The sequence below is a fragment of the Callorhinus ursinus genome, unplaced genomic scaffold (genome assembly GCF_003265705.2).
Source record: "Callorhinus ursinus isolate GAN/ISIS: 27379988/994484 unplaced genomic scaffold, GSC_fseal_2.0 scaffold2, whole genome shotgun sequence".
In the NCBI taxonomy this organism is placed as follows: Eukaryota; Metazoa; Chordata; class Mammalia; order Carnivora; family Otariidae; genus Callorhinus; species Callorhinus ursinus.
The window spans coordinates 31,890,980-31,904,912 of record NW_027397064.1 but is presented as its reverse complement, the minus strand read 5'-3'; the positions used below and the strand labels follow the sequence as shown (position 1 = coordinate 31,904,912).

At 40.6% G+C, this 13,933-nt stretch overlaps 1 protein-coding gene and 1 pseudogene across 2 annotated transcripts in view; both read left to right on the top strand.

The window, feature by feature from the left end:
- CDK15 (cyclin dependent kinase 15) overlaps positions 1-5,858 on the top strand; it is a 78,817-nt gene extending 72,959 nt beyond the window's left edge. The window contains exons 13-14 of one of the 2 annotated variants that reach the window (XM_025887282.2): positions 3,117-3,259; positions 5,720-5,858. In XM_025887282.2, the coding sequence (XP_025743067.1) occupies positions 3,117-3,226 (110 nt within the window). In that variant the 3' untranslated portion in view covers positions 3,227-3,259; positions 5,720-5,858. Of the gene's footprint in view, positions 1-3,116; positions 3,260-5,719 lie in introns of those variants that run through there. The other variant, XM_025887290.1, reaches the window with a different exon arrangement.
- A 5,285-nt stretch (positions 5,859-11,143) lies between these two features.
- Positions 11,144-11,820, top strand: LOC112840028 (large ribosomal subunit protein uL13 pseudogene; annotated as a pseudogene).
- Positions 11,821-13,933: the final 2,113 nt, after the last annotated feature.

Sequence of the window (13,933 nt, the reverse complement as noted above, 5' to 3'; positions counted from 1 at the left end):
TTGACAGAATGTTTATTTTATAAATCTTTTAACTCACTGAATGCAAGGGTTCACATAAATGTGGTCCTAGGAGAATGAGAGGTGGGAGGGAGAGGAAAAGATAAATAGGCACTAATTAATTTTAAAAGGAAAGATCATCTGCTTTAATCGGAAATGCTTATGTGCTGTGCCCCCAGTCAGAGTTTTAAGTGCACTCCGTGTTAGTTAGCAACTTCAACTTAAAGTGGTACTGTGTGATCCTCTGGGCTTTGAAGATAGAAGCCTATATATACATACACATGAGCTAAAATTACCGCGTAGTCACGAGGCTGTGTGCACGCTGAATAATTAAATACACAAAGCAACTCCAGCTGATGGATTGACCTCCTGTAAGGGTAGTGCAAAAACCACATGACAGGGAAATTACAAGACATTTTGAGATGATGGTTTAATTTCCAAGCTTTCTTTTCAGCTTGCGCTTTCTCTTTTAGCCATTACAGGCAAGTAAAAAAGATTTGATTATCTTGTTTCCTGTGAAAGGTTACTTAGCTTCTCAATCCCATTAAGTCACTTTCTGCACTCCAGTGCCCCCAGCCTTCACCAGGTTATCAGTCCAGGAAGAGTAAATGGACACACCAGGATCGGATTTCTAAAGGAAGGAAAGTTAAAGCAAAGTTTGAAAGGGGTGACAACCAACAGCCAGGAGCTTAGGAACTCAATTAGACTGAAAGACAACTATCTCATTATCTCCTTCCTAAATGATCTAAATACATAAGAATCTAAAAGTTTTAAATAAACTTGTCCTACTCACTGTCTAGATGACTGAATTTCCCTTCTCAAAAAATTTTAAACACCCACTTTCGTATTTATTTATTCTAAGTGCGAAGCAGCTGTGATAATTATGCTGTCAGATTCAGTAAGCTAATGAGGAGTCAGTCGAATGGAAGGTTTTGCTTTTGTGGGACTGCTGCGGGAGAAACGCTCTGCTGCTTTTTTCCCTTCTCTCTTTTTCTTTCTTTCTTCCTTTTTTTTTTTCCTTGTTTTTGTTTTCTTTTTCTAGAGTCGGGCAGTCCCGGGGGCCGGGCCAAATTGGAATCCCTTTGATGAACTGGTTGCTTTCCCAACACTGTTCCACCAGAGAATTTCTCCCTCTTTCCCTCTCCCCACCTCCTACACTCTCCCTCCCTCCCTCTCTCTCCCTCTCTCCTTCCTCCCTGGCTTTTGAGGGATAAGGAGGCCCGAGGGAAATCTTCATGCCACTGTCCCCAAGGCAAGAGGACACTTCTCCCTGAGGGAAATTCCCAAAGTGGTTTGGGTTTGAGTTGATTTGAGAGTAATCTGTGAAGTTTACACACTGTTTATTTTAGCTGTTTATTTATGCTATGACATGAGCTAGAAAAAAGTAGAATACAGAATTGTGTATTATAATGTACGTGTGAAGATGTATTATGCATACCAACAAAACTTGACGTCTCCCCTTTAGAGCCTAGCAAATGTGTAATTCCAAACCCAAGGACTCAAGGCCCCATACTACTCATGGCATCCAAGGCAGATGTCTAGGCCAAGGGAGGCAGAGATGGCCCTGCAGGTTTATTTCTGCTCTTTGGGTGAGCAGCTTCCAGCAAACAATATTATTAAGGCATCTTGGGCTTTTGGTGTGCCAAAGCTAGACGCTTCTCATTTTGTTGAATTGTGCAATATTTGAGCACTCCAGGTTCATGCAGATTGTGAGCCTTGGAAAAGCAATGCCCAAGTGAAAAGAGGTCCTGAGTAGGTTTGTGGTGACAATTGCTTTGGTGACAACGTGGCTGTTGTTTTTCCCAGATAGTATGCATGCTGAGGGCTTGGAACAAAGGCCACTAGTTAGGGGCTCCTGGGTGGCTCAGTCGGTTAAACGTCTGCCTTCGGCTCAGGTCCTGATCCCAGGGTCCTGGGATCGAGCCCCGCATCGGGCTCCCTGCTTGGCAGAGAGCCTGCTTCTCTGCTGCTCTGCCTACTTATGCTCTCTATCTCTGTTAAATAAATAAATAAATAAATAAATAAATAAATAATCTTTAAAAACAAAGGCCACTAGTTATTCAAAATATATTGCGTATCAAGAACAACCCAAGATGTTTTGAATATATTATCTCCTTTAAACTTACTGCTATAAGTTTATCTGCCAGGAAGTTTTACTATCCCCATTTTGCAGATGAGCTCCTTAAAACGTTAATTTTGGGAGGACTTGACCTCTAATTTTCGTGTAGTAAGCACTCAGGAACAACACACTCTTGAACACAGGCATTTATAAAAATGCCAACTGCCAGCATACTGAATGAACCCGATAAATCAGAGGGCAAAGGTAGTGTGTGTGTGTGTATTTTTTTTGCAAAAAAAATTTTTTTATTTATAAAAGTTGTACCATAGGGTCTATTTAAATAGATTGCCTAATGTAACTAATACACCAGGATTTAAAATTTTCCAAAACACATCTAGCCCCAGCATGATGCTCATTGCCTGCCATCACTGGAGCTAATGTCCAGACTCCTTGGCTTGATATTTACTCCCTTTACCATCCGGTTCCAACTCATTTTTCCGACTTCCTCTACCAGTCTGTCTTGCTCTAACCGTGCAAGAACACTTTGCAGTTCACTCAGACACTTTCCTTCGCCTTTACCTTTGCTCATGCTGATCCTCCAGCCAGCAATATCTTCCCTGGAATTTCTTGACTGTTGAAAGTATAGTCTTCCTTCACGGTTCAAAGGGCACTTGTCCGTGCTTTTCCTGTGCTCCGTGGAAACGTGAGAGAGGAGCTATGGTAATTCTTTACTTGCACCTCACATTCAGCCCTTGTTTGTTAGTGTGTGTGTCCCCAGTCCTATTCCTGTTTTTGGATCTTCATCACCTAGCGTAACACTTTACCCAAGTGCTCATTTGGTAAGTATGTGTTGAATTGAATCAAATAAGAGGCACTTGACAAGTATTAGTAGATTCAGTAAAGCGAGTTATCCATGAGTCAGTATGAATTGTTGGTGGGTAAGTCTGCCTCATGTTATGATGTCTTTTCAGGTGACAAATACTACAACAGACATAAAAAATACACCGTGAAACATTCCAGGAAATAATACGATGGTGCTTTTCTCTTTTCCTCCCTACAGAGGAGTCTTTGTTTACAGTTTCGGGAGTGAGGCTAAAGCCAGAAATGTGTGACCTTTTGGTGTCTTACCAGAAAGGTCACCACCCAGCGCAGTTTAGCAAATGTTGGTGAAAAGAGGGAGCGACATCACCAACATCCTTTCGGGTAAGGGATCCCAACTCCGAGTCTTCTTATGGACGGAATTGAAAATCCATCACCGCCAGGGGGAGAGGACATTGTTCATAGATTCAGAGCACCTCTGTTCTGTGTCCGGCTCTTCATTCCCACTCTAGGGATGGGGGCCTAACCTCTTCGGGCTGCAAAAGGAGGATGATAATGTGCATCACCTGTCTCTCTCACTCCCAGAGGAGTAGTAAGACTCTGAAGACAGAACTTACAAGGCATTCTAAGGCCTTTAACTGATACAGGTGGAACAAAGTACCACACTGGCATGTTGCAGTCCCTTAATTATGTAGCTCTCTCTGTCAGCTGATAGGACAAATCAGGGGTCAAAACCCAGCCCCATTTGCTCAAGACTGAGGAGTGTCCTGGGATGTGGGACATTCGGTGCTAAAATCGGCCCAGCCTGGGGTAAACCAGGGTGCTTGTTCCCCAGACTGGTGCAAATAAAACCTGGCCTGACCCCAAATGCCAGAGAAGGACTGGTTCAGGGCCTGGCCCTGCTCAGGAGATGGTTTTCGATGCTTGTGAGAATCTAGTCATCACTGCTCCAGACTTCTTAGGCCACCCCTTCTACACAGTTGGTTACAGGGACTTCTCTCATTCAGGGTGAGTCTGGAGAACAAGGACCGGATGGGGAGCCATCCACAATGTCTCAGACACCTCTACTCTCCTCACTCAGCCCAGGGTAGCCCAGCCTTCCAAGGTAATCTTGAGGAGGAAGGGTGCTATGCAGAATTTTTCTGAAACTACCATACCCTGAAAGGAGTTCTGGTAGGCACAGGAAGCCCGGGGGGACAACCCCAAAAGCCATTATAATATACACACCTCTATATGTTACAAGTGCACTTCTCATACTGGGCCTTCTCCGGCGGGGAGAGGGGACAGTAGTCCAGATAGAGGAATCAAGGTGAGACCCATGCACAAAGCCAGCCAGTCAACGGGCCCTGTAGGTGACCCTGGCTATATCCCAAGCCACAATAATTAGACTATGATTTGACCACCCCTTTGGCAACCACAGCTTGGCCATGCTTCCTAAAAGAAATTTTGGGGCCTAGATGGTAACCACAGACATGCCCCCCACACCTTCCCCCTCGTAATATCATTCAAAAGGCAGGATTCAGCTCTTTGCCACTTCCTCTTGGATCTCTCTTTGGCTGTTGATATTTCAAGGCATGTACATATCAGAGATGTTTGCCTTCTGGATTTTCTAAGATCATTGTATTTAGAAATCTGGAAAAGTCAGGGAAGTTTAGAATTATAGCTGTCCCTCAGCATTTTATGCAATAATGAGGTTTGTATTTTGACAATATGCTATTGGAATTACAACAGGCAACACAATAATATGGTATTTCCCAAACACCATATTTTCTAAAGCAGAGATTTTGCTGTGTAATTATGTCACTTTAAACCCGCTAGTTATGAGAATAGGATGTGCATTATCTATGTTCTATAAAGTGAGGATTTGCCCTTCATAAAATTATCAAAGACATTGATGGAAATGGCCTCAGATGGTGGTGTTCCATTAGCATTACTATTACTTCTAGTTCTGTTGTTATTTTATTTTACTAAGCAATCAAAAGATAAGGAGATAACCCTGCCTCTCTGATCTTCAGTGACTTTCCACAAAGGATTATTACCTGTATATATAAAATGGTCATCATAGAAGGTCAATTAAATTCAGCCTGTCAAACTTGGCACCTGTGCCAGCAACTGAGAAAGGGAGGAGGCAATTTTCACTTCTATTGGAGTAACCTCATAATGTCCCTAGGCCCTTGGTATTAATGTAAGGAGATAAAACCCGTAGGAAAGGAACCACAATAGGGAAAATCTAGAGCAATTAAACTGTTTAATAAATGGCTTGGGATCAGCAAAATCTGGGTGTGCTGGAGTTAAACAGACTAAAGGTAATCACATGGACACTTGGGGCCTGTAAATCTTTTCCACTAAATTGAATTTATGTTAAAATATTCACTTTCCTGGAGATTCAAAATGTAAATTGGGATATTAGGACGTGTAACTGGCAGCAATGCCTCAAAATTAAAACTCTTATAAGAGCCTCAAGATGTCAGTTTCAGGAATGGAAAAAAAAATGTATACTGATGTCTGCAATGGAGATATAGAGGGGAACTAAGATTTGCTGGGTACATATCATGTGCCAGGCACTTTACACATGTTATTTCAAAGCTTGGCATGTTGTGAACAATGGAGTATGGTATGGTACAAATGCAGTTTGCATATCTGGAGATTGCTTTTTATTATTTTTTAAAGCCCTTTTGGTTCTTATTGCCAGAGGTAAGATGTAGTCTCTGTTATAATTTATTATTACCTTTTTCATCTATATATATAATCCCATCAATAACTTTGCACTAAATGTTTAACAGGTTTTCCGTACTTGATCTGACTCGTATATTTTGATTTTGTTTATTCTTCATTCACTTACAGGGCTACATTACTGCTGTTTCAGTTTTAATTTGCTTTGCCTTACTAAGAAGCTTCAAATCTAACTGCACAATTCACCAGGGTTTTCATACCATCACCTGTGACCTGGAATATTGTAAATATGAGGTCCAAGGCAACGGACATGATACTTGAAGAAAAAGCAATGATTGATTATTGCTCTTGTCATTTGCCTAGAATTTAACATTGATTGACTCAAAAATTAGACAACAGATTGAAATAGTCTGAGAAGAGGATTTCTGAATAATTTCGTCTGTTTTGTGATTTGATTGAGAGATCCCTGGGCCAGAAGGACTACAGGCCAGATGAAAGGCTAATGATTAAAAGAATCTGGAGACAGAGCTGGTGCTTACAGAGGCCTGTCCCTCCTGTGTTCACTTATAATTTCCCCCAACAAAAGGACTTCTGTGGCAAGGAGAGGATTAGTCTAAAGTTCAGAAAAATCTCAGGGAAGATGGTTTCTTGGATAAAATTGTCAACGAAAGGACTTGCTTAAGACGCTTTGTTAAGATTTCCTAGGAGGTGCTTCTTTCTTCATTAACTGGATTATCAAAACACACTACTACCCCACTCCCGTTAGATTTTAGAAGTTTGGATTGAAATCCTGGTTAGATTTAAATTTTTTGGCTATCTCCTTCTACTGAATCCCAGTTATTGGTGATGATAGGAAAAAGTGATGAGGAATCTAAGCTCTGATTTGATGGTGGCGATACTGAATAGATGGGAACAAAGAGTTCCAAAGATGTAATTCAAGCCCTGTTGCACCATCAGACACACATGCGTGTGCACACACACAACCCTCAAATAAATGAGAGATCAGTCTCAGCTAACACGTATCATTTTCCACAATGACTCCTTCTAAAAGAAGCCAGGGAAACTCAAATTACTTCACCTAGGTATCATCTACTCATGATATGTAGCAGCCTAGAAACCAGAGACTTCTATATATCCTTTAGAAGAACAAGAAAGAACTAATTAAGAAAGAATTAAAAAGTAATACTAATGCACCCAAAGTCTGAGATGGGGAAGAGGAAAAATGCATACAAATAGCCCAAGGAAATCTACCTTAGTATTTGACCAAACTTCTCCAAACACACCTGAAAGATGAAACTGTGTGGGCTGGATTATGGGGCAAATATATGTGTGTCTTGAAAGTGGTTTTTCAACCTAGACAAAAGCCAATTGTGGTATGGTATAAGGTAGAGTCTTAAGCCCCATTCTACAAATATTAATACATATTTGTATTAATCACTTAAATAAAATCAGAGAAGGTACACAATTTATTCATATAACTCATTGAAGTAAGTAATTATTATTAATTTATTACTTCCATTTTACAAAAGAGGAAACTGAGACTCAAAGAAGTTATATAACTCAACCATGGTGGTATACCAGAGTTAAGGTACAAAGCTCATGTCTGACTGTCTCCAATGTGTATGATCTTTCCAAAAATCACATTTTATTTTTGTATATGTAAGTTTTTCTTTCTTTCGATTTTAAGATGTAGTCTCTTCTAACAAACTGACCAAAATACACTCAGGAGATAGTGTATTGCTCTGTTCTGTTCACCTGTCTGTTTGTATCCATTTCTTTTTTTGTTGTTGCTGGGGTTTTTTTTCTCTTTTGTTTTTTCTTGTCTTTTAATTTCCACTTTGACAGTTACATTCTATCCTTTCATTGTATTTAATTTTATTTTTGAACATATGTAAATTTTTCTTTCCTAAAAATCTTGGGGTCTAGTTTTCTAAAAAACAGACCAGAATAGACACAGAATCCAGTCTATTGCTCTATTCTGCTCACCTGTCTGATTATATTCTCTTTTTTTTCTTCATCTTATTTTTATTATTATTTTTTTTTCCAGTTTCAGGTCTCTTTGGATTTGTTTAGTGTATATTTCTCTGGGGTTGTTGTTGCCATTTTAGTATTCTCTCATTCATCTACTCTTCTCTGGACAGAATGACAAGACAGAAAAACTCACATCAAAAAAGAGAACAAGAGGCAGTACTGACTGCCAGGGACCTAATCAGTATGGACATAAGTAAGATGTCAGAACTAGAGTTCAGAATAATGAATATAAAGATACCAGCTGAGCTTGAAAAAAGCATAGAAGATACTAGAGAATCCCTTTCTGGAGAAATAAAAGAACTAAAATCTAATTAAGTCAAAATAAAAAAGGCTTTTAATGAGATGCAATAAAAATGGAGGCTCTACAAGATGTCCATCAACAGACAAATGGATAAAGAAGATGTGGTATATATATACAATGGAATATTATGCAGCCATCAAAAACATGAAATCATGGGGCGCCTGGGTGGCTCAGTCGTTTAGTGTCTGCCTTCGGCTCAGGTCATGATCCCAGGGTCCTGGGATCGAGCCTCACATTGGGCTCCCTGCTCAGCGGGAAGCCTGTTTCTCCCTCTCCCACTCCCCCTGCTTGTGTTCCCTCTCTCGCTGTGTCTCTCTCTGTCAAATAAATAAAATCTTAAAAAAAAAAAACATGAAATCTTGCCATTTGCAATGACATGGATGGAACTAGAGGGTATTACACTAAGCGAAATAAGTCAATCAGAGAAAGACAAGTATCATATGATCTCACTGATGAGGAATTCTTAATCTCAGGAAACAAACTGAGGGTTGCTGGAGTGGTGGGGGGTGGGAGGGATGGGGTGGCTGGGTGATGGACATTGGGGAGGGTATGTGCTATGGTGAGTGCTGTCAATTATGTAAGACTGATGAATCACAGACATGTACCTCTGGAACAAATAATACATTATATGTTAAAAAAAATAAAGGAAGATAGTAGGAAGGGAAAAATGAAGGGGGGAATCAGAGGGGGAGATGAACCATGGGAGACTATGGACTCTGAGAAACAAACTGAGGATTTTAGAAGGGAGGGGTCGGGGGGATGGGTTAGTCTGGTGATGGGTATTAAGGAGGGCACGTATTAAATGGAGCACTGGGTGTTATACGCAAACAATGAATCATGGAACACTACATCAAAAACTAATGATGTATGATGACATAACATAATAAAATAAAATTTAAAAAAATGGAGGCTCTAACTGCTAGGATAAGTGGGCAGAAGAGAGAATTAGTAATATAGAAGACCAAATGATGGAGAATAAAGAAGCTGAGAAAAAGAGAGATAAATAACTACTGGATCACGAGGGGAGAATCCAAGAGATAAGTGATACCATAAAGCAAAACCATATTAGAATAATTGGGATCCTAGAAGAAGGAGAAAGAGAGAGGGGGGCAGAAGGTATATTGGAGCAAATTGTAGCAGAGAACTTCCCTAATCTGAGGAAGGAAACAGGCATCAAAATCCAGGAGGCAGAGAGAACCCCCTTCAAAATCAATAAAAATAGGTGAACACCCCAACATATAATAGTGAAACTTACAAATCTCAGAGACAAAGAGAAAATCCTGAAAGCAGCTTGGAACAAGAGGTCTGTAATCTATAATGGTAGAAACATTAGATTGGCAGTAGACCTATCCATGGAAACCTGGCAGGCCAGAAAGGACTGACATGATATATTCAGGGTGCTAAATGAGAAAGATATGCAGCCAAGAATACTTTATCCCGCTAGGATGTCATTTAAAATAGGAGTGATAAAAGGCTTCCAGGACAAACAGAAACTAAAAGAATTTGTGATCACCAAGCCAGCCCTCTAAGAAATATTAAAAGGGATCCTCTATGCAAAGAGGGAGCCCAAAAGTAACATAGACCAGAAAGGAACAGAGACAATATACAATAACAGTCACTTTACAGGTAATACAATGGCACTAAATTCATATCTTTCAACAGTTACTCTGAATGTAAATGGGCTAAATGCCCCAGTCAAAAGACACAGGGTATCAGATTGGATAAAAAAAAAAGAAGCAAGACCCATCTATATGCTGTCTGCAAGAGACTCATTTTAGACCCAAAGACACCTCTAGATTGAAAGTGAGGGGGTGGAAAACCATTTATCATGCTAATGGACATCAAAAGAAAGCTGGGGTGGCAATCCTTATATCAGACAAATTAGATTTTAAACCAAAGGCTATAATAAGAGATGAGGAGGGACACTGTCTCATAGTTAAAGGGTCCAGCCAACAGGAAGATCTAACAATTGTCAATATTTATGCCCCTAACATAGAAGCAGCCAATTATATAAGCCAATTAATAGCAAAATTAAAGAAACACATCAATAATAATACAATAATAGTAGGGGACTTTAAAACCCCCCTCACTGCAATGGACAGATCATCTAAACAGAAGATCAACAAAGAAATAAGGGCTTTGAATGACACACTGGACCAGATGGACTTCACAGATATATTCAGAACATTCCATCCCAAAGCAACGGAATACACATTTTTCTTGCATGCACATGGAACATTCTCCAGAATAGATCACATACTGGGTCACAAATCAGGTCTCAACTGGTAGCAAAAGATTGGGATCATTCCCTGCATATTTTTGGATCACAATGCTTTGTAACTGGAACTCAAATCACAAGTGGAAAATTGGAAAGAACTCAAATACATGGAGGCTAAAGAGCATCCTACTAAAGAATGAATGGATCAACCAGAAAATTAAAGAAGAATTTAAAAAATTCATGGAAACAAATAAAAATGAAAACACAACTATTCGAAATCTTTGGGATGCAGCAAAGGTGGTCCTAAGAGGGAAGTATATAGTACTACAAGCCTTTCTCAAGAAACAAGGAAGGTCTCAAATACACAACCTAACCCTACACCTAAAGGAGCTGGAGAAAGGACAGCAAATAAAGCCTAAACCCAGCAGGAGAAGAGAAATAATGAAGACTAGAGCAGAGATCAATCAAATCGAAACCAGAAAAACAGTAGAACAGATCAACGAAACTAGGAGCTGGTTCTTTGAAAAAAATTAGTAAGATCAATAAACCCCTGGCCAGACTTATCAAAAAGAAAAGAGAAAGGACCCAAATAATAAAATCACGACTGAAAGAGGAGAGACCGAAGAAATACAACTATAAGAACATATTATGAGCAACTATATGCCAAAAAATTAGGCAATCTGGAAGAAATGGATGCATTCCTAGAAACCTATGAACTACCAAAACTGAACCAGGAAGAAATAGAAAGCCTGAACAGACCCATAACCAGCAAGGAAATTGAAGCAGTAATAAAAATCTCCCAACAAACAAGAGCCCGGGGCCAGATGGCTTCCCACGGGAATTCTACCAAACATTTAAAGAAGAATTAATACCTATTTTTCTGAAGCTGTTTCAAAAAATAGAAATGGAAGGAAAACGTCCAAACTCCTTCTATGAGGCCAGCATTACCTTACTCCCAAAACCCAACAAAGGCCCCACCAAAAAGGAGAATTACAGACCAATATCCCTGATGAACATGATTGCAAAAATTCTCACCAACCCTTTCTCAGGCGGCTGCCGAAGATGGCGGAGGGGCAGGTCCTGGTGCTTGATGGCCGAGGCCATCTCCTGGGCCGCCTGGCGGCCATCGTGGCCAAACAGGTGCTTCTGGGCCGGAAGGTTGTAGTCGTGCACTGTGAGGGCATCAACATTTCTGGCAATTTCTACAGAAACAAGTTGAAGTACCTGGCCTTCCTCCGCAAGCGCATGAACACCAACCCATCCCGTGGCCCCTACCACTTCCGAGCACCCAGCCGCATCTTTTGGCGGACAGTGCGAGGCATGCTGCCACACAAGACCAAGCGAGGCCAGGCTGCCCTGGAGCGCCTCAAGGTGTTTGACGGGATCCCGCCGCCCTACGACAAGAAAAAACGGATGGTGGTTCCTGCTGCCCTCAAGGTGGTGCGCCTGAAGCCTACACGGAAGTTTGCCTACCTGGGGCGCCTGGCTCACGAGGTTGGTTGGAAGTACCAGGCAGTAACAGCCACCCTGGAGGAGAAGAGAAAGGAGAAGGCCAAAATCCATTACCGGAAGAAGAAGCAGCTCATGAGGCTACGGAAACAGGCCGAAAAGAATGTGGAGAAGAAAATCGATAAATACACAGAGGTTCTCAAGACCCATGGACTCCTGGTCTGAGCCCAATAAAATTGACTGTTTATTCCTCAAAAAAAAAAAAAAAAAAAATTCTCACCAAGATACTAGACAATAGGATCCAACAGTACATTAAAAGGATTATTTACCACAACCAAGTGGGATTTATCCCTGGGCTGCAAGGTTGGTTCAACATCCACAAATCAATCAATGTGATACACTACATAAATAAAAGAAAGGACAAGAACTATATGATCCTCTCAACTGATGCAGAAAAAGCATTTGACAAAGTACAGCATCCTTTCTTGATTAAAACTCTTCAAAGTATAGGGATAGAGGGAACATACCTCAATATCATAAAAGCCATCTATGAAAAGCCCAGAGCAAATATCATTCTTAATGGGGAAAAACTGAGAGCATTTCCCCTAAGGTCAGGAACACTGCAGGGATGTCCATTATCACCGCTGCTGTTCAACATAGTACTAGAAGTCCTAGCCACAGCAATCAGACAACAACAACAAAAAATAAAAGTCATCTGAATCGGCAAAGAAGTCAAACTCTCACTCTTTGCAGATGACATGATATTTTATGTGGAAAACCCAAAAGAGTCCACCCCAAAATTGCTACAACTCCTACAGGAATTCAGCAAAGTAGCAGGATATGAAATCAATGCACAGAAATCAGTTGTATTTCTATACACTAACAACGAGACAGAAGAAAGAGAAATTGAGGAGTCAATCCCATCTACAATTGCACCCAAAACCATAAGATACCCAGGAATAAACCTCACCAAAGAAGCAAAGTATCTGCCCTCAGAAAACTATAGAATACTCACAAAAGAAATTGAGGAAGACACAAAGAAATGGAAAAATATTTAATACTCATGGAATGAAAGAACAAATATTGTTAAAATGTCTATGCTACCTAGAGCAATCTACACATTTAATGCAATCCCTATCAAAATACCATCTACTTTTTTCACAGAGCTGGAACAAATAGTCCTAAAATTTGTATGGAACCAGAAACTAGACCCCAAATAGCCAAAGGAATGTTGAAAAATAAAACCAAAGCTGGTGGCACCACAATCCTGGACTTCAAGCTCTATTACAAACCTATAATCATCAAGACAGTATGGTACTGGCACAAAAACAGACACATAGATCAATGGAACAGAATAGAGAACCCAGAAATGGACCCTCAACTCTATGGTCAACTAATCTTCGACAAAGCAGGAAAGAATAGTCAATGGAAAAAAGACTGTCTATTCGGGGCACCTGGGTGGCTCAGTCAGTTAAGCGTCTGCCTTCGGCTCAGGTCATGATCCCAGGGTCCTGGGATTGAGCTGTGCATCGGTCTCCCTGCTCAGCGGGGAATTTGCTTCTCCGTCTCGCTCTGCCTGCCACTCTGCCTACTTGTGCTATCTCTCTGTCAAATAAATAAATAAAATCTTAAAAAAAAAAAAGTCTCCTCAACAAATGGTGTTGGGAAAATTGGACAGCCCCATGCAGAAGAATGAAACTGGACCATTCCCTTACACCATACACAAAAATGAATCAAAATGAATGAAAGACCTAAATGTGAGATAGGAATCCATCAAAATCCTTGAGGAGAACACAGGCAGCAACCTCATCAACCTCGGCTGCAGCAACTTCTTGCTAGACATGTTTCCAAAGGCAAAAATGAACTACTAGGACTTCATCAAGATAAAAAGCTTTTGCACAGCAAAGGAAACAGTCGACAAAACCAAAGGACAACCAACAGAATGGGAAAAGATATTTGCAAATGGCATATCAGATAAAAGGCTAATATCCAAAACCTATAAAGAACTTATCAAACTCAACACCCAAAGAACAACTAATCCAATCAAGAAACAGGCAGAAGACATGAACAGACATTTCTCCAAAGAAGACATCCAAATGACCAACCAACACATGAAAAAGTGCTCAACATCACTTGGCATCAGGGAAATCCAAATTAAAACCATAATGAGATACCACCTACACCAGTCAGAAGGGCTAAAATTATCAAGTCAGTAAATGACAGACATTGGCAAGGATGTGGAGAAAGGGAACCCTCCTACACTGTTGGTGGGAATGCAAGCTGGTGCAGCCACTCCAGAAAACAGTATGGAGGTTCCTCAAAAAGTTGAAAACAGGGGCGCCTGGGTGACTCAGTCGTTAAGCTTCTGCCTTCAGCTCAGGTCATG